The 26,259-nt window shown below is 32.1% G+C and overlaps 2 protein-coding genes across 2 annotated transcripts; both read right to left on the bottom strand.

Annotated features, from left to right (window-relative positions):
* Positions 1-15,595: 15,595 nt before the first annotated feature.
* On the bottom strand, positions 15,596-18,322 carry LOC126670636 (D-amino-acid transaminase, chloroplastic-like). Its single transcript, XM_050364413.2, has 5 exons — positions 18,192-18,322; positions 18,054-18,106; positions 16,978-17,153; positions 16,210-16,883; positions 15,596-15,805 (listed from the first exon to the last, which is right to left on the bottom strand). Exons 1-5 carry the CDS (start codon positions 18,208-18,210, stop codon positions 15,708-15,710), a joined length of 1,020 nt encoding a protein of 339 aa, XP_050220370.1. The 5' UTR covers positions 18,211-18,322; the 3' UTR covers positions 15,596-15,707.
* Positions 18,323-20,521: 2,199 nt separating this feature from the next.
* On the bottom strand, positions 20,522-24,350 carry LOC126670685 (probable aminotransferase TAT2). The gene is made up of 7 exons (XM_050364496.2): positions 23,857-24,350; positions 22,796-23,135; positions 22,454-22,672; positions 22,120-22,179; positions 21,367-21,522; positions 21,190-21,283; positions 20,522-20,916 (listed from the first exon to the last, which is right to left on the bottom strand). The coding sequence occupies exons 1-7, from the start codon at positions 24,108-24,110 to the stop codon at positions 20,795-20,797; spliced, it is 1,245 nt and encodes a 414-aa protein (XP_050220453.1). The 5' UTR covers positions 24,111-24,350; the 3' UTR covers positions 20,522-20,794.
* Positions 24,351-26,259: the final 1,909 nt, after the last annotated feature.

Here is a 26,259-nt window from a genome sequence, read left to right as displayed (position 1 = left end):
TGGCCACCGGTGCAAACCATATCTTGGACCCTTGACGAATCGGGTGGAAGATGAGATATCTTTCACAAATCCTACATGAGTCCACCGTGAGACGGTCGAGCTTTCGACTTTAAACAAGCGCACTTGGGAGGCATTCCCAAGAGGTTCGATTTAATGTTTTTGTTGGTTGTTGTTTTACCTTCTTTAGATTTTTTAGATATTGTTTTGTTTTTGCGTTGTTTTGTTTTGTTGTTGTTTGTTAATTTTATGTCTTTTTGTTCAAGATAACGTCCGGTGTGTTTGGTTTTGGTGCGTAGGTGTGGCGAAAAATGAAAAAAAACCAAAAAAAAGAAGTCGAACTCCCCTTGAAGAAGGAGCTCGAATCGAGCAAGCTTGCTCGATTCGAGCTACACAATTCTGATTCTCAGAATTGTGTAGCTCGAATCGAGCTACACAGGCTCGATTCGAGCTACATAATTCTGATCTCAGAATTATGTAGCTCGAATCGAGCTACACCAGCTCGATTCGAGCTACACAATTCTAGGATCAGATATAATCTCCACCATTCTCAAGTCAAACTCAAAACTAAACACACTTCCAAACACCCTTTTCCCTCCTCTACAATGTCTCAAAATACAAGAGCAAGCCGAGCCTCCAAGCAAAAATCCATACCTCCTAGTGAGCAAGAATTTCAAGTTGAACTACCACCACAACCTATCCGTTCATCGAGGAAAACAACCAATTTCGGGGCTCTCTCACGGAAATACAAGGTACCCTTCGAAATCCGATCGGTTAGTGAGGGTGAACGCTATGAGAAGCTTAAGGAATTTGGTGTCACCGATGCGTATGAAATTTGTTGGATGACTATGGAAAAATTGGGCATTCATGAGAAGTTGGATGATCTCATTCAATTCCTTTTTCTTGAAAAGTTGATAAGGATACCGCATGAGCAATGCAAAGCACTCACATACGAATTCTTCACTACAATTGAGTCCACCACCGACACTTCTATAACCTTTCGGTTGGATGGCAAGGAGCGGGAATATTCCATGATCAACTTGTATCAAGATTTTGGGTTAACTGACTTAGGGATGAAAGAATTGTCGCATAAAGGTGATTTTGATGCAAACGTGATATGGAACATGGCATCGGGGAAACCAAGCTACGACTCACACTTTTCCAAGTTGAAAGAGGTTCGGGATATTGCCACCATAATCTTGCTTAAGTGGTACGGCTACACCTTCTATGGACGCCATGAGCATCACAAAATAGCACGGTCGGATTTGTTCCTTTTGCAAGCTTTGAATCACTCAACGGAACGAGAGAAGCAAGTGCATTTGGCGTATCGGTTGATAAAGTTGCTTCAAGAGGAGCCTAAAGCTCAAAAGAAGAAAGGATTTGGATGGTTGGTGTTGTTTTTGGCACGAAAAGATCCGGAGTTTGATGAAAGCAAGTATCAACTTCAACCGCCACGAATGATAGACATGGATCACTTGAGCATCAGAGGGTATGTGCGGAAGGAAAGAGTTGTGGGAAAGTACAAGCATGATAATTGGGTGGAAGCACATCCCGGCGAGCCAATTCCGCCTAGGTTGCGCGCATCACCAAGACAAGAAGTAGAGCCAAGGCAACCTAAAGATCCGGTGCGACGGAAAGACAAAAATGCGGCCGGAACAAGCGCCGAAGGAGGAGCAATACCGGAGGGCGTGCAATGGGAGCCTCCCGCTCCTAATGTGGATACAAGGAATGACTTTGAAGCCGCCCAACTCCAATTCATGGAGGATCAACGCAAGATGTGGGCACGTATGGAATATCGCATGACGAGGCTTCATGATCGACAAAGGCGCCACGAGGAGAAATTACGTGACTATTTCAATGCCCCGGGGGCGCCGGCTTATCCATCTCCAACTCCATCGCCCGAACCACCGGAATTCGACTAAAACAAGATTTGCATTTCTCTAACTCAACTCATACAATTTTGCTTTATATTTCTTACTTAGGGACTAAGTTCAAAATAGTGTGAGGAGGGTTAGTCAATTGTATGTCGTTAGTTGAAATTTATCTTGTTTTATGCTTTAGTGTGTTTTATTTTACTTTGTTGTTTTAGTTTGTGTTAGTAGTCTAGTTATTGAGTCACCTCCACTGAATCTTTGTTCTAAGCATGATAGTGAATGTTTTGAATGTTTGTGATTGTGGCGGAATTTGGAAATTTATCAACTTGTGACATCTCCCGATCCTTAATGGCATGAATGTGTTTTTTTCTAATTTGAGCAACTTCCAAGGATGATTGATTGACGAAAATACTTTTATGTGACAAATTTTGATGGAAATTGGGTGAAAATGTTCTTTGGTGAAAACAATTGTGAGCATGATAGTTGTTTTGGGATATGGATGCATGATGTGCAAATTTTTGAAAAATTTTGGTCATTTGTGAATAAAATTGGGCATGATTGGCATGAGAACATAGGAATTAAATTAGTGCATAACACCACATTCTTTTCTAAAATGTTGAGCCTTGATTATAGTTCTTGTGTGTTGTGTAGCTATATTCCTAGAACTTGCTTGGTGTCCATTTAAGACTATATAGTTGAGTGTCAATTGCTAAATGATTAATGGCATTAGGATCACCATTTTGTTTAAGACCACTTAAAAAGCCTACCCTTACCACTAGGTCACCCCTTTGAGCCTTAAACCATTTCTTTCAAATTGCAACACATGTTAACACACCATCCCTTCAACAATTCACCCTTTGAAAATACCCCAAAAATGTGACTTGAATGACTCTTAACTATTAAGAAGTTTGTCTAACTTGACGAATAAGAAAAGCAAAAGAAAGAAAGAATAAAAAAAAGATCAAAAAAAAAAAGAGTAAAAAGAAAAGTTGAATAAAAGGCATGAAAATCAAGTTGAAGTTCAAATGTGCAAGAAAATTCCAAGTTAGACAAATAAATGTGAATAAATATCTAGTTATCAAGTCAAATTTTTGTAGCCAATTTATCCTTCTCTACCTACCCCCTAACCCCTAGCCAAGTTACAACCCATTCAAAAGACCATATGATAGCAATTGATTACCGAACTAAGTAGGGGAGAATCGGACTAAAAGCAAGCCTATGGTGAATTAGCATTTTTTTTCTTGAGCTTAATTGTGTGCACCCCAAACACTTGTGTGTTAGAGTGAATCTTGTGAGAATTAATATGCTTTTAATTGATGCCTATGTTTGCTATGCCTTGATTGCCCTCTTATCACTTGACCAAGTATTGCATGTCCCTTAGATGACCTTAATGACTTGATTTGTTCAACAAGAACCTTAAGCCAATGCAAGTGTAGTCTAATTGTCATCTCATTTTGTCATTAAAAGTGCATTCAACTCTTGTGTGCATCATTAGCGGTTGTTAACTTTAGACAATATCATTTGAGCCATTGTTGAATAGGAGTTCATTTGTTGATACTTGTTCAAGATCGCCATGGTTAGTTACCGTTTTATTTGCCTAAGTTCATTTCTTGCTTGGGGACAAGCAAAGATTTAGTGTGAGGAGGTTTGATAGGAGTATTTTACTCCTATCTTTAGCGTCGTTTCCGCATGCTTTATTAACGTTTTATCACGGTTTTATGGTATTTCGTATGCCTTATTACGTGTTTTAGTATTTCAGGTACTTAGGAGCATTGCGGAAGCATTTTGGTGCAAAAGTTGAAAAAGACGACAAAAGCGATGCGGAAGCTCATTTGCAAATCTGAAAAGCTGACCCCTGGGCACTAATTGACCTATTTGGACTAGCTAGAAGCCTCAAATGAACTCGTGATCTTCATGAAAGTTAAAGTAGACGTCCTAAGCTTTCCAACGGTTCAAGAATCGACTTAATCAGACATTTCTACACCGAGTTAAGAAGGTTTGAAGATCGAGATCCGGAGCAGAAAATGGCAGCTCGAATCGGGCTCCTCATTTAGCCCAAGGAGCTCTATTCGAGATTGGGCTTGCTGGAATGGGGAAATCTTAGTTCAAGATGCAACAAGGCTTTATTAATTTGCTATTTTGGGCCCAACACATGTGTAAATGAATGTTTGTCGTTTTCCTTCTTTTGTAAGTACTATATAAGGGGCCTTATCTCTATTTTAGGTATAGAAGATTTTCCTAGACTTTATTCCATTAGTGTACTTTTGAATCTTCTCCTAATTTTAGAAATCTCTAAATTTTAGTCTTCTTCTTCAATAGAATTTCCAGATTTTTATATTTCCATCATTGTTGAGATCTTTGAAGCTTCATTATATGAACAAGTTTTATTTTCTATTACAACTATTATTTGTGGGTTTTTCATTTCCTTGTAAGTACTCTTTAACCATGCCTTCCATTTATCATTTTGTTAATTTAGCTCTTGGTATGTGTAACTAATCCCCCATGTTTGGGGGTTGAGATGATTTCCTTCTTGTTATGTTAAAGGGTATGTTTGATTGGTTAAATGCTTGTTCTAATTCTAGTTCCTAATGCTTGTGTTAGCCTAGCTATCTAATGCTTGATTTAGTGTTTGCTTGACTCATTGAGAAATGGTTAGGTGAATAGACTTTGGAATTAGAAGCCTAGATTGTAATACCACGAGAGTGGATTAGGATTTAGGTGACCTTGAGTTTGTTGATTAATTGATGTTGGGTAATTGGTTTTGTTTAGTATCACGAGAGTGAGTTAGGCATTAATTGATTACTTGATGATTGATTTTGTCGTTCTTAGAGGCTCGAGAGAGCGGGAACGGTGCGCTAGGCACAACTCGGCCCTTGCTAGATACCAATTCATCCATTACCATGTATGCATGACCTAGGAATGATTTCAACCCCTAGACATCTTTTACTTATTGATTAAACTCGTTCTTATTTTAGTTGCTTGAATTGTTTAGTTGTTTAGTGCCCATTTAGGGTTTATCTTACTTGATCTTCAACCATTGTCTATTTTGCTAAACGAATTGAATCGCAACTAAAGTTCATTCTCATCAATCGCTCTAGATTCACTCCTCGTGGGATCGATTCCGACTTCCGGATTATTACAAGTTGTGCTTTTTGCTCAACAATAGACTTTCGGGGATATCACATTTGGGGTTTGTTCGTTATTTCCTCCCAAATTTAGGAAGATTATGGGATTGCTTCCTCCAACGTGTTGCGTCTAGGACTGGGATGTGGAGTATGAAGTTCCTAGTGTTGTTTTCTCAGGTGATATTTGGACCATCGTTCCCAGTGATATTGGATATTCTAGCAGTGTTTGGGCCATCGTTTCTGGTGATGTTGGATGTTTTAGTGATGTTTATACCTTGCGAGGCGTCTAGTATTGGCTTTTTGGATCCATTGGTTGCTTATTTTTGAGGTTTGATCCGTCAAAAGTCATTCCTTCAATGAGAATTTTGTTTATGAGTTCGGAAAAAGCTCCTTTTAGTTTGAAGTTTTCAAGCTTTTTCCCACAAACGACGCCAATTGATGGAGTATGGCTTCTGATCCGATGAGTAAACTTGCAAAAAAGGGTAGAAACTAATCGGATGGTGGTTGTCTGATTAACTATCTGATGCTAAAGTTAGTTTAAGCTTGAGCAGCGTTTTGTGTATATCAATGTAATTGTGTTTTCAGGTATACCTCAAACTCTTTATATAGTAGTTGAGAGAATACCTAGTAGACTTCAAATAGGAAAGTGATTCCTATTTAGTACGATTGTGTTTGAAAAGAAAAGAGATTTCTTATTCAAAAGGAAGTCTTATTCAGGAATATCTTCCTGAATAAGCTTATCTTCCTAGATTGGAGTTTGTATCAGAATAGGAAAGAGATCCATATATTCAATCTTCTAGATACGATTCTTCGTATATTTAGATTTCTAGCGATACGCTTTGGCAACGCGCTTTCACCGAGTCCTCATGAAATTGGCATTTTTAAGGATTCAGACGAATCTCTCTTTAATCTTCAAGCTTGGCGAATCTCAAGGACTCGGGTGTCAATATAATCAGGCTTTCACCTTTTGGGTACTGCAATTTCAGAATCAGTTACTGGTTCAATCTCAAAATCAGTTATTACTGATTCAAGCTTTCCTTCTTCACTAGTCTCGCTTATTACTGTTTCTTTGGTATTACTCTTGCTAGGGTTAGCTTTCTTCCCTTGTTTCTTCGCCATTGGAAACGACGTTCGTTAGTCAGACTAACATGCGCCGGGAGAGAGCAGGATAAAGAAAACTCAATTCTTTTTAAGATTTGTATTTAGCAATTGTAAGTTTATGTTGTTTTTATTCTTTATATTGTCTCGTTTTTTGTTATTTTTATCCCTCATATTTTGGAAGAACTTGGTTATTTTATTTTCGCATTAATATAAAGTAAGAAATCTATATATAAATATTTATATATACTGAATTGCAAGTTCGACTAAATAATGAAAAGAAGGTTTCTATTTTAGGCTTTCTTTTAGAGTTATTTTATTTTAGTCACTTTATTTATTTGAGATCCTTACATAAACACATAGTTTGATTCATGTGCTTGCATTTGTACGCTAAACACATAAAAGTTACATACATACGCTTTTTTCTAAAAGTTATTTGCATTTATACTCCATTTGAAGATATAGTGGCTAACATGTGATATATGTCTTGAATTCTAAACTCACCTTTTGCACACACGAAGAAATTACCAAAGTGTTATTATTTTTTTAACTATGTTTGTTATTATAACTTGTTCATCTATTTTTATATGTGAACATTTGTCCTATGCATTAAAACATTTATCATTCTAATTCTTTAACTTTTTTTTAATTTATATTTTATTATTATTTTATTAAATCACTATATATTACTAATACTTTTCATCTAATTTTACACTTGTTAATAATATAGTTCTTTTTATCTTTTCTTATTTATAAATATTATTTATTTTATTTAATTAAATATTCTTACCAAATAAAAGATATAAATAATATTTTCATAATATGTACTATTTATTTACGTTATATATATATATGTACAATGAAAATATAAATATAGAATCATATTTGATTTTTAAAGCAAGGTAACTCTTTTTGACATGATCTTTTATCTTTCAGTTTGCTACTATTAGATTGCTCTTTTATAGATTTTCAATTGTTTGCTCTTTTAATCACATTTTTGCTATTGTTTAAATGGACTTATAGTGTTATTTGGTAATAACAACCAATAAAATAAAGTAAGTAATATCTATAATAAACAACTATCAAGCAACACAACAGAAACCAAACGAAAACTAATGAGCAACCAACAAATAAAATTAATTATCTAGTAATCAAAACTGAATTGGAATCAGTTTAATGATAAATGATACAATATAAGAATTCTTATAATTAAAAATGATATTGTAATTATTTTTAAATAATAAACTAAAATAACAAGTGTTTCATAATAAAAAGATACATGTCAAAAATAAAATGATAATTGTTTATGAAAAATAATAATATACACTTTTATAGATAATTTTTTTTATAAAAGTTAAATAAAAAAACAATTAAACAAAAAACTATAAAGACCATTTTTCTTGAACCCAATCCAAAACATATATCAGTGTGTTATGTTGAGATTCTAATAAATTTAAATCAAGTGATAAAAAAACAAGAAAAATAATAATTTAATTGATAATTATTAAAAAAAAGAAATTAATATTGTTAAAGAAATAAGAGAGGATGGTCAAGATATGCATAGAAAAGCTTAAATCTGAAATAACAATTACAATTCACATACGGTTGCAAACACAACTTTATTAAGCATATCTTTATAAAGTTTAAGAAAAAAGAGGTATCACTTGTAATTTCCTCATAATAATATTACCAAATTGTCACGACCCAAATTATTGAGCCGAGACCGACGCTAGGAAACGGGAGTGATAGCTCCGGAACCCGTAGCAAGCCTAAAACCACTATCAATTTTTCGCAAATATAATACAATACATTCACATAAGGAAGCTAATATATACATATAACATATAATCAAATATTTACACTAACTGTTCGGATAACTTCGCGGGCTCTAGTTACCGTACCCTGTACAAACTGGCCTCGCGGTACTATATACATAAGTTAGTGTATCAGACATATCACCGGCATCTGGCGCCGTGAACAAACATATCATATACGTAGCCTACAAAAGTATATAACAGGACAACAAGTAATATATACAATCAAAATGTACTGCTGTCTAGGCTACCACTCTGTCGACACAGGACCACTACTGCAGCACTACGGAAGTCAATGAACTATACATACGTAGCTGACTTCCGAATCCCAAAACTGGCGTCTAGCTAGGTCCAGACACTAAGCACCTGAAAGACATCAAAAGTGAGGGGCCAGTCTTTGGAAAAATACTGAGTGAGTTGGCATTTTACTAACGGTATTATTATAAAACATATCATTGATTTCAAATAAAACAATAATATGAAAGTAATACATATAACATGTATTTGATCCGCTCGAAACTAATATCCTAGCATGCAACACAACTTACGAATATATATTCAAATCATATTAATCCAAATGGTCCGACCCGGGAGTGTTCACACTCTGCCTCGTCGATCGCGACCTATCTCTTAATCCCAAAGTGTGAGTCCAACTCACTAGATACGGGGACTCCAGAATACACCGTAGCCGAGTGCTCACTCGTATCAAATTCATCATGTCATATCATATCATTTCTCATATGCAGACACACTAGACTGACTCGATACTGGTGATCACACAGCCTATTGACATCCAATAGGTAGCTAGTTTTTTCGGATCGCATACTAGTTCTTGTATATAAACTTGATAGAAACATATAACATTTAATCAAATCATATATAATGCGATGCGTATAACAATACATGTATATATAAAATAGCTTTAATATATAATACGCAAAAGTAAAGTGCAACTCACTGTGACCGCTATCCACTCTATAATGAAGTCGATATGATGATATGCTCGTACTAATCTACTTCTGCTGACCCCACTGCTCGGTGACGTGTTTGATAAAACGTTTAATAGTTAGACGTGGATTTTCATGTTTATATGTATAATACTTTTAAGTTCTAAGTTAAAGTTGATTAGATTCCACTTCTAGTTTGCTCGTAAACTCGATGATCCTTAGTCGCACTTACGACTTAACGAATACTACTCCTCGTATTCGAGAATTATATAACTTTCTTAACTGAATTCTTACTTATCATATTAACATTCATTTCTATAATGTTTTATATCCATTTCAAAACATTTGACTGAGTTTCATACCCAAATCAAGCTATCAAAAGCTAATTTTCACTCACGGAAGTCCCACGGAGATCGGGGTCGAAGTAGGGCACGTCGTGCCAGCTTGGCACATCGTGCCTTTCACTGGTGCACGTCGTGCACTCCTGTGGTGCACATCGTGCACCCTTGTGGCACACGTCGCGCACCAGCACGACGTGCTGAAGTGCAGCACGTCATGCATCAATCGGGTGCGACGTTTTCCGGCGTCTTCAGACAATTTCCGGGGCTCCAAAAATCATACCAATTAATACCCAATTCATTTAAACACATTATACACACTTTTTCACTTTGAAATCAATCATAAACGTTTCAATTCCGACATATACGAATCAAGTGTAACATTTTTGCCAAAACAGCCCCTCTTCTTCAAGTTTAACACCAAATCTCGAGATATTTACCTTGATTTGAAGCTTAGGATTGATAAAGCTTCCAATTCCGAAGAGATTGCCACGAAAATCGTCCGAAACGAACGTCGAACGACAAAACAGCGAACGACCGAAGATAATTGATGAACTTTCAACGTTTTTGGATCCTTCTCCTTCTCTATCTGATAAATGTGATGTGTATATATATATTTTGGTAAAAATTCCACTTTGATCCCTCCTTTCTTCATTTGTTACAAAATGTCCGTTAAACTTTTCTTTTGTTCGATTTAGTCCATAGCTAAATCAAAACACTTTAATTATAACTATACGTATCATTTATATCCAATAAATAATGTGAATCCCGACATTAATATTTTCCCATCAAAACCTAAAATTTCCATTTTTGAGACGTAGTGTATAAATTACCACTTTAGTCCCTGAACTTCATTTTGGGGCTTTTCTTGATATTTTTTCTTTTAATTTCAATTCAACTTATAACTCAAATATAATATTAAATTCCACATAATTACTCTCCTAAAACCGCCCTTCTTAAAATATATTTATCTTTAAATTCTTGGAAAACTTTCCAATATCGCCACTTTGGCGACTCTAAACTGTACACGTGGTCCAATTAGATAATTAAACATTTTGGGGTATTACACAAATGTAGGTTTCAAATATAGTGCAATTAAATAAACAAAGGATCAAATCGCCCCCTCAACTTGGCACAAAATACCAAATGAATCAATTTCGCCGCTTTTAGTACAAACAGACCAAAAACTTACATTTTCGTATCAAAAGAACTCACAACTTGCATTTTCGTATCAACAAAGCTCCTCTGACATAAAAAAGAGAGTGGATTAACTAATTACAAATTTTAAACCTAATTAGTCTCAATTTAACATTAATTAAATACAATTAAAAATCTATATAACACTAATTAAACTTAATTAAAATTAAACCTAATCTCATCGGAAACTACCGCCGCCGCCTCCATCCTGCCGACTACCGCCGCCAGACTGAAATCCTCAGTCGTTTTTTCATCCCTTTTAGGGGTAAATTGATCTGTGTTCATCCCTCAAAGGGATGAACACCAGATGTGTGTTCATCCCTGTGAGGGATGAACACCAGATCTGTTGTTCATCCTTAAAAGGGATGAACGGATGAACTGTACATCCCTTAAAATGGATGAACAATTACGTTGTTCATCGCTCAAAGGGATGAACAAATCCCTTTGAGGGATGAAGTTCATCCGTTCATAGGGGAGGCGTATGGCGGGTGAAGAACGAATGGTGGCCAGAAAGAAAAAGAAGAAGAAAGAAGATCTGCTGGGAAGAGGGAGAAAGGGGAGAAAAGGGAAAAATATGATTTAATTTTTATTAAAAATTAAATTAATTATTAAACTTTTAAAATTATAAAAATATAAATGAAAATTAAAAATTATTAAGGATTAATTTAAAAGATAAATAAAAGATTGAGGGTCTTTTTAAAATTTTCCACTTTTTTTACGAAGAGTGTAGTTCACTTGTTTGGGTGAGACTGGGGGAGGGGCTTTTTGATATGAAATTGCAAGTTTTGAGTTTGTTGACCAAAAACGGCAATAATGACTTATTTGATATTTTGTGCCAAGTTGAGGGGGTGAATTGATCCTTTGTTTACAATTAAATTATCCAAAAGCATCCTTTGAAAATGAAACTGAAACTGAAATTGAAATATGTAAAGCAATTATTCTTGCCAAGACAAGCCAGAAAAAAAAACTGCAACTATCAATCAAGTTAGCACAATAAAAACTGTAAAATAGATCTTAAATCTTGAAATTTTAAAAATAATATTATATATATTTCGATTAATTCGGTGGATTTGATTAATTTATAAATTTGGCCTCAAATATTAAACCAAACCTAATTAACCCAAATTTTCCAAATTGTTTTTTTATAAACAAATCAAATTAACAAAAAACTAAACTTGATTAAAACAATAAAAAGGTGCAAACAAATCCCTAATTTTTATTTTTAAATTAATATATCTTTTTCACTTTTAATTTTATTGACTGATCATTCCAAAATTAAATAAATTTAAATCCATGTAGGTTTATTAGTTGACCATTTTAGATTTTTTTATGCATAATTTGTAGAGAAAATGACAAAACTATATAAAAAAAAGAAAGAAAATAACAACATTACTTAATCAGGCAAATAATTACATCAGTACATACTAAATCTAAAAAATTACATCAAATACATACTCCACAAGAAGCTGACACGTTGCAAGGAGAGTAGGGTAGAAAAAAGTCAAAAACGCGTCAGAATAGGTCAAAAACGCGTCAGAAACGTGTCTGACATGCGTCTGACACGCGCATCATAACCGGCGTCAGTCACGCGTCAGTTCGTCAAACTATTCAAACATGTATCATTTATGTATCTGATATGTATCAGATATGAATTAAGGACATACCTGATTATTACTTTTTCATATTTCTAAAACAAACATAAATTTATAAATAAATAAATATATTATTAATATGTATTATTTATGTGTCTCTAAGGTGTATTTATAATATATTTTAAATTAAAATATATATGTATCACGTGCTTTAATTAAAATTCACGTATCAAATAATATCAATAACATTTTAATATGTTACTATTCACTATAAATTAAAGCATAAAAATAATAAGTTATGAGGTGTATATATAATATCAAAATGTTATTGATATTATTTGATATTTTATTGTCTTTGAGGTGTATATATAATATATTTTTAATTAAAGATACACCTATCACATACTTTAATTGAAATTCACGCATCAATAACATCTTTATATGTTACTCGATATAAATATCTTTAATATACATGATATATACACACAAAAAAGAACTCATAGCAATATTATCCACTTCATTAGCATTAAAATTAGAATATTGGTCTCGTGTAGTCCTAGAAAATCAAAAAAAAAATTTCTTTTTATTTGCAACAATTTCTCATTATGCGTCTCAACTATTTCTTATACGTATAAACGATGTATTGTATATGTATAGTATTTGTATGTGAGTTGTATATATAACGCGTTGAATATATAATTTACGGGTAGTTGAAATATATTTATAACATATATTAAAATAAAAATATGCCACATGCTTTGTAAATTGTATAAAATATTTATCAATAATACGTATTAAGGATATATTTATCATATTTTAATTGTATATGAAAAATGTATCTAACAAATATATCTATAAGACATATATATTTATTTATAATATATATATAAATATTTTTTAAGTTGTTTCTGCTATGTATTGATGATGTATCCTAGATGTATCAGATATGTATCAAAAATGTATCTCGAAAGCATTGAGGTACCACCATTGACGAGATGACGCGTATACTATTAAGGATATATCTATCATGTATAAATTATATATTAAAAATTAATATTAGCAAATACAACTAAAAAACATGTATAGCATATGTATCGAAAATGTATCGAATACGTATTGGAGATGTATCCATTATCTAATTACGAGATCTGAATTATATTTAAAATACAAAGTAACATATTTTAGATTTCCAAGTATAAAATAAATATAACACACCAATAAATCAAACCCTACCACCGCCATTATTTATATTTTGTGAAGATGACCCTATCATATTAACTACAATAAATGTATTAAATGTATCGAAAATATATCCATAATATAAATTTTTGACAACAATCTATTTATAATAAATCTTCAAAATATAAAAACGAACGGATCGAATTAGTCGGTTGGTTTAATTTTTTTAATGTATTAAATATGTATCATAAATATATATATATATATATATATATATATATATATATATATATATATATATATATATATATATATATATATATAATATAAAATTTTGAAACAGATTTTTAAGAACTGGAAAAATATTTCTTTAAATGCAAATATCAACTAAAAACAACTTTATGAAAAAATAAAGTACGAATCTTTTAATTGCTCGCGTGAGAAAAAATTGGCTTTTATGAATTGAGAGTTCTCTTTTTCCGTGTTTTGTTATAGATCAAGCAAAATGAGCCAAATTTTTTTTTCTCTTTTCTTTCTTTCTAATCATTTATACACACATCTGATAGGGAATACCTATAGTCAATACATAGCATCTGAACACAAACTTTCAATTGCATTCTCTCCCATTTCTCATAACCAGTACAAAAGAAACTCCAATATTTATCAAAATTAAGGAGAACCCTATTCATTATTCAGCTTACTGAACAAAACTCATCTCTCAAGATCAATTTTTTCTTAATATAGTTAGTTAGTTAATGTTTTACCATTTGTTATAATTTTATTTCTTTTCTTTGTATATAAAGAAAATGGCCATGAAGTTGTTCCTTCTAAACATGACTGTCAAAACATAAAAGAAGATTCAGGCCACCGCGGTTATTCCGGCGAAGCTCGCTGCAATTCCGCTGACAGTCATAAAAAAGCTCAAAAGCGCCGAGCCGAGAGATATGCCTTATGAAGAACTAGAGAGAGAAACAAATCGTTTCTCTGAGACTAATTTACTAGGCGAAGGCGGATTTGGCAAAATCTATCTTACACGACGAAGTGGTCGCCGTGAAACTTTGAATTTGTGAACCAATAATGAATCAATTTAGGTTAATGGGTGTTATTTTTTTTTTTTGCACCACACCATGGATCAAGAGAAGAATGAATAGATGAGCAGAGGAATGAGATGAGAGAGTAGGGTGAGTAGAGGGAAAAGAGAAGGAGAAATAGAAAGAAAGGTGACAGGTGTAGGGTAGAAATGATTCACGTAAAACATATAAAATAATCCCGTTTTCAGCACTTTAATGTAATAAATAAATTAGCATAGGTGAAAGAATATAGAAGTCTTAGCATTTTTGTAAAATAAGCCCGCATTCAGCCCATAAGCGTAATTTTCTCTAATTTGTATATTAAAAGGCACAAAAACTGGCTGAAAACCAAAACTTAAGATTCCGTACAAAAAATGGCACAATCAGGACGGCACATTAGAGACTACGACTTAAATAAAGGAAAACATTAAAAATCTGAAAAAAGTATATAATTTGGATTTCTAAATAATCCAATCATGAATAAAAAAATTCTTATTACAATCTTTAAACAACCAAGCCGTCTTGGAGAAGCAGTTGAAAATAATTGCACTTTTATCAACAGCCTTGTTTTGAAAAAACTCTGCCGTTCTTGCACTTTTAAATTTTTCAAACCATAATTATCCAAAAAGTCAGCCATAATTGATGGTACGAACCTTTTAAATGAAGGGTCTAAATTTTAGATTTAAACAGATGTGGTTATAACTAAGACTTAAAAATCATAAATGGCAATTTGAAAAATAAAATAATTTTAAGGTTATTTTTGAACTTATTTCTAAGATTTTAATTATGTGTATATTTTACACGTTGTGAAGCAACTAATGCGGGGCTTAAACGATTCAAAACGGTAAAATTGTGGGTCTTTTTAACTTTTATGCTGAGAATTATAATTTATGCTAAATTAAGGGGGTAAATTGATTATATATATATATATTTATATATAACCACTTAAATTATATCTTAAATTCACGTCCACTGTACCTAAGAATCTTCTAAAATTTAATAAGGTAACACGAAATGATAATGTGCATGAGTATTCTAATTTAAGTCATGATGATCACAGAGTCATCGCAAAATTTGTGTCAAAGTCAAATAATTCATATTTAGTCATTTTTAATTAATGAAATCTATTTTTAAGTCAATTAATTTTTAAATTTTGAAAAATGAACGATTCATGAATCACCATAACCGAATTCGGAATTTAATTGACATAAAAATAAAAAATATTATCTCTAATTATCGTCACTTATTGATCAAAATAATCAAGTGTTAATTAAATGGCCGTGCCGCGTAAGTTCAAGACAGAATGTCAAAACAAAAAAGACCCTTCTATTTTCTTTGAGAAATCATAATTGATAACACACACACACAGCAAAGCTTCAATTGATTTATTGAATGAAGAATGAAGAAACAACATGAGTTGTTCAACAAGTTACATTGGAAGATAAGTTAGAGCTGAACTCTTTGGTTTATAGTCTCTTACTCATAAGGAACAGCCACCCTCTGCATTCCGGTACCTGTAACCATATCGTCCCATAGCAGATCAGAGAGTGCCATTGTCAGCTCCCCCACCTTACCTGTTATCAAGAAACCGCTAATATTTTAGATAATAGCGAGAAGCTTTACGCATAACCATATATAAAACTCATCATCTTTAGCAATGGTCATTTGTAGGGTTGTGCATTTGGTTCGGACAGAATCAAATCAAACTAAAATTTTGTTTTCATCAAAGCCGAACCAAAACAAATTTATAAGGACAGAAATTCCAACCAACTAAGCTGGTTCAGTTGATTTGTTTCTATGTCCGATACCGAAAAACCAAAATTATTTTATATTTTCAAACCAAAGTTGACTATTCAGTTTGGTGTGATTTTTGCACATCTATATTCATATGTTTATGTGCTACTCTGTCATACAAAAGGGTCATCTAACTAAAACCTAATAACCACAAAATATTGATTGAAGGATAGATAGTAATTACCATCTCCAATGGGTTGCTCATCCCACATAATAATGGGCAACAGGGGAAGGGTACTTCCAACATACATCATTTCAGCTGCTCCTTTAGCCTTCTCCGCAGTAATATTACCGGTTGTAATGTGATTCAACCGCCCTTGTTCCACCAATTTAGTTGCTAATTGAAGAAGTCTTAATGCGGTGCAGCCACTGAGAATCTTATCGAAAACAGGCAAGATAAGCTCCTTATCATGAGTTATGAAAGCAACGTTAACATTTGGACCCTCAGCGATATAGCCTTCATCATCGACCCAAATTGAAGAAAATGCGCCATTATCTTCGGCTTCCATTACGGACAGGACATTTGGTAGATAGTTCACATTCTTCATCGTTGCAAAGAGAGAGGACTTCATCGGAATTGTGGATGTTATCGCTTTAACACCTTCTTTGCACTGAGAGAAGTCATCATCGATAACTACAGCATAGAATGCAGGACGCGGGCATTTTGCAGGTGACAGCAAGAAGTCTCCGGGGCCTGCACTTAACCAAAATCTCAAAGTTCCTTTCTTGCATTTAGATACCGATGTCATTTGAATTAGAATGCTTCGAAGTGTCGAGCGAGGGAAGGGAGAGGATACCCTTGCCTGTGACGCTGATCGTAGAAAGCGGTCCAAATGAGCATCCAACTCATATAGATATCTGCATTAATGATATGCAGAGATGATTATTTCACAAATTGGATAAAGAATAACAATGGCATGCAAAATTGACAGGAAGATCTCATTTATCGTACCCATCAAAAATAATGGATGTATCGAAAACGCCATGCCCTCGATGAACCATATGATCATCTATTGGAATTACCATCATTGCAGGGTCAAGAATAATTCCACCATATACACTGGAATACATTGCAGGGTAAGGCTGTTTCTTCACTGAACTCAACTTCTCATGTAGGCTTTCAAGCAACTGTGATTAATAAACAATAAATACGAAAACAATGTTAAAGAAGAACTACTAATCCAGATTTGGTATTTCAAAAAGGTAGACATAATGCAGCGAAACAGAAAACTATAAAATAGAATTTGAGAGATAATCCAATATAACTTTACTTGATCAAATTAACAAAAGAAGACATTAATAACAAATAGTTAATGGCCAAGGTGCCTTAAACGATAGACTTTCCGGAAAAAATCAACCGATTATGGTAAATCCAGTAACTAATATAGATCTCTTAATCAGTTTCGATTTAACATATAAATAACGGGCTCATAATTCAACCTAATTAAAAGTTACGACTCTTTAAAGACTATTCCTCCACATTAAGGTCACTAAAAATCTTGGTAGCACGGACATTTCATTCAATCAAACATTTTCCGTTTCGGAAACATATTGAAAACTTTTCGGATACGAAACTCTAATTTTAACATAGAAAACCTTAAAATAACTATTTTTTCATATATCCGTGTCCAAGTATCCCGTTTTCCGTGTCCAAATATCCTGTTTTCCGTGTCCAAGTATTCCGTTTTCCGTGTATGTGCCCGTGCTACCTAGCTAAAAATTGGTTGTCTTGCATAGCAATTCAAGCACAACGAATTCACATAACCATATTGGAATTAGTATTAATTGAGATCACACTCACTTATCTCTGTAAATACAATATTTTCTTGAGAGGTTTTAGACATTTAGGTTGATCAAATTCATTTACAGCTAGATATTGCAATACCCAGAAACCTAATTTGGTAATTGGAAAGTTTAAAAATTGGATTCTTTTTCTAAATAAAAATGAGGCAGCAAAACAGACAATAAATTTATAATTTTAGCACATTTAATGACCAAGTATATAGAGAAAGTATAGTGTTTTTGAACCTCGGAAGATGACGAGAACACATGAACCTTAAAGTCACTGCTGCTATTTTCATCTTCGAGACAGAAAACACTAAATTAGCACCATAATTCATCAAGAAAACAACTAAATTTATTACTCCATGACAAGAAAAAAGTTACCTGATTCTTGATGCTCCATGAATGATGATGGGTTAAGAACAATACAGACAAAAGTCTTCAAAGAGTGGAAATTAAGAAATAATTTGGTGGTATGAAGTGAGCTTAATTTAAAGGCAAATTTTTTTATGAAAGATGGAAGTCGACTCTTTAGGATCTCATGTTAGATGTTAGTTACCGAGACGTGGATCGAATCCACAATTTTTTGATACACTTAAAAACGTCTTAATCATTCAGGACAGGCTCTCATTGGCCATTTAAAAACAATGGTTAGTATAGTGAGAAATTTTTAGGTAGACTCAGTCCACCACGTCATCTATGGACTAAGTCTATTACATAATAACACGTCATTAAAATGATAGCAATCTTGTAATATTACTACTCAAAAGTGTAAATAAATAATAAATGAATTTACAAGATTGTCATCATTTTAATGACGTGCCATTATATGATAGATTTAGTCCACAGATAACGTGCTGAACTGAATCTATTTAAGAATCTCTCTAGTATAATATGTGTGTGTTGAATTGGAGTGAGAGGTGATTTTAGCTAACCTGTAGCAGTTTGTCTTGCAGTTTTTGGAGTTTGGTACAAAGAGAGTGCACATGGCATCAGGTAGAACGGCATTGTTTTTCTTTCTGTTCCTTTTCTTACCAAATATGGATTTGTTTTTGCTGTGTCAGCATCACATTAGACGTAGAAAGAAAGTTAAATATATGACGGAAAAAAAAGGATTAATTATTCAAAAATACCACTACATTTTTCCGCCTTTTTAGTTTATATCCCAAGCATGCATTCAAAATCGTCAAACTTATTCTACTTTTTATTTTTCAATTTATATTTTACCCACTTTTTCAATTTTGTAATTTGTTTATTCTTAAACAAATTTAAAATATGGTTAATCCCCATAAAATACCTAACGTTTGCAGAGTTTGTCGGTTATAATCAAACTTTTCAAAATCAGCTAGTTTAGCCCATTTTAAAATATTTGAAACTTTTTCTAGCCATTCGTAAAAAAAATCAAAATATTGTCATTCGAGAACGGGTCAAACTAGCCGATTTTGGTTGATTTAGCTTGAGAAGGTTTCAAATATTCCATATTATTCAAAATCGGCTAGTTTAGCCAATTCACGAATGATAAATTTTTCGGTTTGATTCACGAATGGCTAAAAAAGGTTTCAAATATCCCAAAACGGGCTACACTAGTCGATTTTAAAAGATTTGGTTATAAGTAATAAAATTCGCAAACGTTTGGTATTTTATTAAAATTAATCCTTGGAATATGTACTTTATATTTTGATACATAGTTTAAAAAAGCCTTTAATAAATTTTAAAAGTAGTAAAACTTCAGACTATGTATTAAATAGGCTGTATAAAAAAAATTCAAACCAATCAAGTAAAACCAATTCAATCAAATCAAACTAAAAATTAAAGTTTGAATAACTAATGGTTTGATTTTGGTTTAGAAAAATGAATTAATTATCGTTTTGATTTGCAGTTTTCAAAATTATAAACCAAAATAAACCAAACCAATATATATACATATTTATATATTAAAAATGTATATATTATAACTTAAAAAATAAAAAAAACTAGCACTTTTTTTATTATACTCTATAAAATAACATATTTTAGTATGTGATAAACATTTTTTATATATAATTTTAATATGTTAAATTTATAATCATAAATGCTAATTTTTATGATATTAGGATATCATATTAATAAAATATAAAAAATTTATAAAGTGTAAAATATTATATTTTTTTTATTTATTAGTCACTATTATAATAATTCTTATATAAATAAATATATTATTTTTATGATTAATAAATAATTTTAAAAAATTATAAATTTTTATTCATTATGATAAATAAATAAAATAATTATTTGATTATGATTTGAACAAGTTTTAAAAAAAATTATCAAATCAAAACAAACTTGTTGGTTTGTTATTTATATAGTTTGGTTTTGGTTTCAAAAAATTTCAAACCAGTATTATTGGTTTTAGGACTAAAATATTAGAGTTAAACAAGTGAAACCAAATTATTTACACCCGTAGTGTTAAATATATACAACATAATTGAACATTTTCTAAATGTCAAAAAAATCCAACCCAAAAAATGAATACAAATTGACCACACGGGTTTGGTCTAGTGGTTTAATACTAATTATAACACTTTTTTAACATTGTGCATCGGTCAAAATTGGAATATTATAATAAACATTAAATTTTACTATTACTTCATACTAAATTTAGTATTAAAATAGTACTGCACTGGAATACTCTTACATGCATTTATACTAGCTACATTGATGGCTATAAACTGAAATTCTTTAAAGCATGCATTAGGTTTTATTTATATATCTTCCAATGTTCGGAACAGACTTGCTTTATTAGAAAACAGATGAAAAATGTTCTATCAGTAAACATAAGAAAAAGAAAAAAAAACTGTGTGAACTAGTTGTTCTGTGTGCTTGTCTGCCAGTGTCCGGTTAGGATCCATGTTTAACGGTCTAAATTTTCTATCTGATTGCTGTCGAAATAGGAATGCAACGATTGATAAATCGCTTAGACTGCTAGCGGAATTTGATGATGTAGAAATTTAGTATATGCGCTTGATGTGCCTTTCGCAGAAAGATTGTAACCTTCCTAGAGCTTCTTCAAGCGATACTGGATCAACCGCAAATGTTATGCGCAACCAATTCTTTAGCCCCACTGCAGTTCCTGCAAACGATTATAACGATTTAGTATACAGCACCGAAACATAATAGCTGAAACAAGAAACACCGAAACTAGAACAGAAAAACTACTTTTTTTTTACAAGAAATGTTATAATATTGAGTTTTGGTGTTTCAGAAGCGTTTTGAGAAAAAGAAAAATGTCTAAATGTAGGACTCGAGGAGTTTCTGTGCAACATTGGCAAAATTAACTACCAAAATCTGAAACGTGTGAAAAATTTATAAAGTAGGATCAACCATAAGATAATCATTTGTTTACCCGGAAGAATGATAACAGATTCCTCTTTCGCCAATTTGAAGCAGAAATCAATATCATCAGATATATCATCTAATAGAGAAAGATTCAGTTTTATCTGCATTGCATTAACCATTCAATAATCAGAAACAAAATTTGTAATCACATGAATTCAAATTACAAAATGTACATTTCTCGTACCATTACAGCCATAGATCCTTGAGGCTTGTGCGGGCAAGTGACGCAAGGGATCTCTGTAACCTTTTCGTAACAAATCTCGGAAGATTGCTTCAAAATATTGAGGGTTTTCTTGTAGAAAGCTTGATCGGTTCGCTCGAGAATAGAAGGTACAGCTGCCTAAGAGACCAATATGTAATTAAAATGAAATCAGAAGAATTGTATACGAATCATGGAGTGTATAAAATCTTGTTGCATATTGTGATCTTATCATCTTGAATAAAAGCATTTAAATTTCACTAAATGCTTCGGTTGAACAACTAATAACAAGGCTAAGCATGGAATAAGAAACAGCTGATGATACTCAATTACAGCATTTATTAATTCTACGCATCATCCTCCATTTATCCAAATTTTATCTTTAACGAGCTATGTTGCATGATAACTTCTCGAGTCCTGCAATTCAGATTCCGGAAACACTTGTGTAACTCTTAAGACTCTATATTTATAATCTATTGCTTGTATTCTTGTACGAATCAGCATTTGTGTTTATGTACTACATAGGCATTAGGTCGAGGAATACGATTTGGGGTTCTCCACCAATGCCTCTATTCCGTTAACTGCTTAACCAGAAAGTGCATGTCTAGATACTAAAACTTCTGTGTATTTTCGATTGCTTTCCGTTTGATCTACTAGGAAATCGTACTTCAACTTAATAAATTCAAAAGGATAATATTCTGAGAGAGTGAAATGGAACAAATATGCGAATTTATATACCTGAATGAAAGTCGCTGGTCCTCCCAGAATGTCAAAGTACTTCTTAATGCGCTCAATCATCTGAATATAAGAATTGAAGAATGGATGAGTCGATATATTATATCTTTCCGCACAATGCAAACAGATCAGAATTTCAAGGGAACCTTGTAACATTTTGTTTACTGCCACAATAGAAGAATCAGCTTGAGCATATTCAGTAAATTCAAACAGAAAATATCAGATGCAGACAACGGTATATGTCATGCCATCCGACAAATAGAGAGAAAGGTTCTATCTCGTGAATAGATGCATCATTCCAGTTTCATTGCAACTGTGATTATGTAAGAGAGCCAACCTTGGGATTCCGGAACATTCCAGATGGATCAGTCGTAACAAACCAACCAAGCCGCCATCCAGGTACTATCCATCTCTTTGATATAGAACCCAGAGTCAGAACAGGAGCGATATATCCAAAAACTCCCATCGGTACAAACGGATTATTACCAAAAGCAAGGTGCCCGTAAACTTCATCAGCAATAACAGGAATTTTAAGCTCTTCAGCTGTTTCCGCTATCTGCAACCATTTGCAAGTAAATTAGGTTCGTTAATGAAGATAAGCGGAAGTGAAAAGACCATACAACAATCTGTCTCAGTATCTATTTGCATCACAGTTGATGCCAAGTCCTAGACAACAAACCTCTTTTAAATGTTGGTAAGAGTATACATTTCCGCAAGGATTTCCAGGATTTATGATAACCATTCCAACAGTATTATGATCGGCAAGCGCTTTAACAGCATCAATATCAACCACCCAACCTTTCTCTGGGAGAAGATTAAAGTGCCGAACTTCAAGACCCCTGAATGCGGCACAAAGTTCATAAATAGGGAAGCATGGCCTTGGAAACAAGATATTCGCACCAGGACGAGCAAGCATCGACAAAGCAACATCGATGGCTTGCGTGCAACCAGATGTAATGAAAACATCATCAGCTGTTAACTTGTAAGGAAGATCACCAGATAGGTAATCTGCAACTGCCCTGTATAAGAGAATCATATTAATCAACTTAAAATGTCATATACTGAAGGATATACTCTATATTACACGAAAACTTCTTAAATCATAGATTCGGAATTTCAATTCCATTTCCGGAAAGCTTCTAAAACTCTCTATTGATATCCAATTTTTAATAAAAAAAATGTTAATTCATCCACTAAAACTCTATATTTAAGCTATTCTTATAACAATATCATTTCACCATTTCTGTTTCGGCGTTTTCATTCCGTGCTACATAGATACAGTAAATCCGATCAGCTATAAACTGTAAATTTCAATATAATTCCCAAATGCAGATACAAAATCACAGCCACTACCTGAGAATGTAGAATCTAAGATACAATATTTCTTAGTACTTTAAAACTTCAATTTGACAAATAAAAAAAAAAGGAAAAAACAAACAAACAAATTGAAGCAAGTAGTTTAACTGCAAATAAACTACATATTAAAACAAACTTTAACAGCAATTCCAAATTGAATTATTGCTAAACTAAAGAAACCCACATCATAAAAATCCTTAATTAATCATAATCTCAACTCTAAATATCAAAAAACTGGACAATTAAACAAAAGCAAAACAAATACAGTTATTTGAATTCATTAAACCAGAAGCCCAAATTAACATGCAACACCAGAAACCAAATTGAATATCACCAAAAACAAATTTAAAGTTCAAAAAAAAATTAAAAAAATTTAAAGAATACCTTCTAGTTTGAGGAAGGCCAACAGTGGGAGCATAGCCATTAAAATTATCAGACTGCAGAGCATGAATAACAGCCTGCTGAGCAACAGGAGTAGTACGAAAACAAGAGTAAGCAGAAGGGTCACCAATCCCAAGTGAAATTACACTTTTATCATCTTCCTCATCAATACTCTCCATTAACAGGCTCAAAATGCCTTTGATGGTTATGTTCTTTGGTGCCTCAAATTCACTCATTATTTCACTGTTCTTCTCCATTCTGATCACTCAAACAAAATTAAAAAATATAAAAACAGAGTTAAAAACTTGGTTTAATGGTGGCTTTGTAGATCTGAGATGAGTTACATGCGTAAGAGTTTAAGCCACACGTTCAAGGTTTCCCTCTAATGTCTGTCTCTCTGCATGAAAACAAATTCAATTATAATAGTGGTTTTTGTAAGTACGCTACTTATAAGTCCAAAATAGCAAAAAATAGAACGAAAAAAACACTTCAATTAATAAATACAGTTTTTTTAATGCTAAACATGTAAATATTTATAAGGTTTACTTAGAAGGTTAATTACTAGTTTTTAGCCTAAGAATCATTATCCATAATACCAAGTCATAGAGTATCTTAGTAGATTTTTGTTGAGAAGAATCCGAGATTTATACAGTAGTTTTTTTTAACGAGAATAGATGCGAATCATAAGATATAATTGGTTGGACTTCTTTGACTATATAAATAGGGGCACTAAAGGAATTTTAATATACCATGAGTATTGTTTATTTATTTTATTATCCATACATAAATTAAAAGATAATTTGCATTTTTTTTTTAAAATTATATACGATTTTTATGTGTTACTTCATTCTTAATTTACTTTTGTTGTAATTTCAGCATATTTTCGGTTGTAGTATGTTGAAAATCCACTAAAAAATACTGATGCCAAAAATACTCTTAAAATACACTTTTAAATACTTTTAAAAAAGTCATACATAAAAATCAACAAATATCAACAATCTGATGGTAAACAGTTCATACCTGTGTTGACCGACGCGGTTAGACATTTTCCGGCCAAAATTCCAACAACCAATCACCAGAGCCGGTGATGTAATTTTGATGTTTTTCTGGTGTTTTATTTTTTGATTTTTTTAAAATGTAGTATTTTTATAAATTTATATCTATCTATCTATACTATATATAAAAGCACGGATGGGGGGGGGACAGGCAAATTTACGCTAACGTCCTTAAAATTAATTAATTAAAATATTAACTAAATTAGAGTACTTCTAATATATCTAGAACACTAACTAAGTTAAACTACCTCTAATATATCTAACTAATTCTAATATGATTAATTGATAATACTAATTAAAATTAGATTATATAAACCGGACAACATGTAAAACTAATTAGAGTACTCCTAATATATCTAGAAAACTAACCAAGTTAAACTACCTGTAATATATCTAAAATACTAACTAGGTTAAACTAATCCTAATATAATTAATTAATAATGCTAATTAGATTATATAAACCGTACAACATGTAAACACATGCTTTTAAGTTTTAAGTATTTGAAAGGTATTTAACTTTCATTGCTTTATTGGTTTACGTAGTAAAATTATAAACATACTGAAAAACAATTATTTAACCACTAATAATAGCAATGTCAACATTATAATTTCATATTTAGTTATTAGGTCATATAAATAATTTGCTTTTGTGTTTGATGCAAATTTAGGATTGCTGTCATTTGATAATTAAAGTTAGAATTTAATTTAATAAAAACTTTAATTAATTTAATATTAATTATATATAGAATGTATTAATATAATTATAATAAATGTAATACGTACATTCTTGATTATCTATAATTTCCTATAATTAATGTATAATAATATAATCGACAAACACTATATAAACCATTTATACTTTGTGTAAATTTGTCTATTTTTCATAATTTTTATTGTTTGCTTAGACTACATACTTTTTTAAGTTATTCATTACTATCTCTTTTAAGTTAAATGTTTTAGATATTTTAATTAATAAAATATAATTTTATTTGTATATTCTCTTATTATATTGAATAATATTTTTTTTAAAAAGTTTTTTTATTTACTACTTCAATATAATAATTGGTCCCTTGAAAATTTTAATTAGTCTACTAATAAACTTTAATTATTTATATTATTTTTAAATAAAAGTTAAACAAGCGTTCGCGTGTCACATTACGAGCCACGTGCGTAGCACGTAAGACAATACTAGTTTTATATAAAAGTACGGATGGTGAAGGGTGTGCTGAATGCAGTGAGCTGGAGACTCATGATGCCATTAGGAGTGATTAAAATTTTGTTCTAATTATTAAAGATAGAGTATTAATTGAAATTGAAATTGGTTTGGATAAAGCATGAAAGAATTTATCTT

This window comes from Mercurialis annua, linkage group LG2, assembly GCF_937616625.2.
Source record: "Mercurialis annua linkage group LG2, ddMerAnnu1.2, whole genome shotgun sequence".
In the NCBI taxonomy this organism is placed as follows: Eukaryota; Viridiplantae; Streptophyta; class Magnoliopsida; order Malpighiales; family Euphorbiaceae; genus Mercurialis; species Mercurialis annua.
This window is presented reverse-complemented; position numbering and strand designations above follow the sequence as displayed.

Coding starts and splice junctions, on each gene's coding strand:
- LOC126670636 (XM_050364413.2), bottom strand. Junction 17,154..18,053: donor TGTTCTCGTCATCTTCCGAG/GTTCAAAAACAC, acceptor TATTAATCACAG/TTGCTTGAAAGCCTACATGA. Junction 16,884..16,977: donor ACATCCATTATTTTTGATGG/GTACGATAAATG, acceptor TCATTAATGCAG/ATATCTATATGAGTTGGATG.
- LOC126670685 (XM_050364496.2), bottom strand. CDS start 24,110: ATGGAGAAGAACAGTGAAATAATGAGTGAATTTGAGGCACCAAAGAAC. Junction 23,136..23,856: donor GGCCTTCCTCAAACTAGAAG/GTATTCTTTAAA, acceptor TCTCTTATACAG/GGCAGTTGCAGATTACCTAT. Junction 20,917..21,189: donor ATCTGTTATCATTCTTCCGG/GTAAACAAATGA, acceptor AATCGTTTGCAG/GAACTGCAGTGGGGCTAAAG.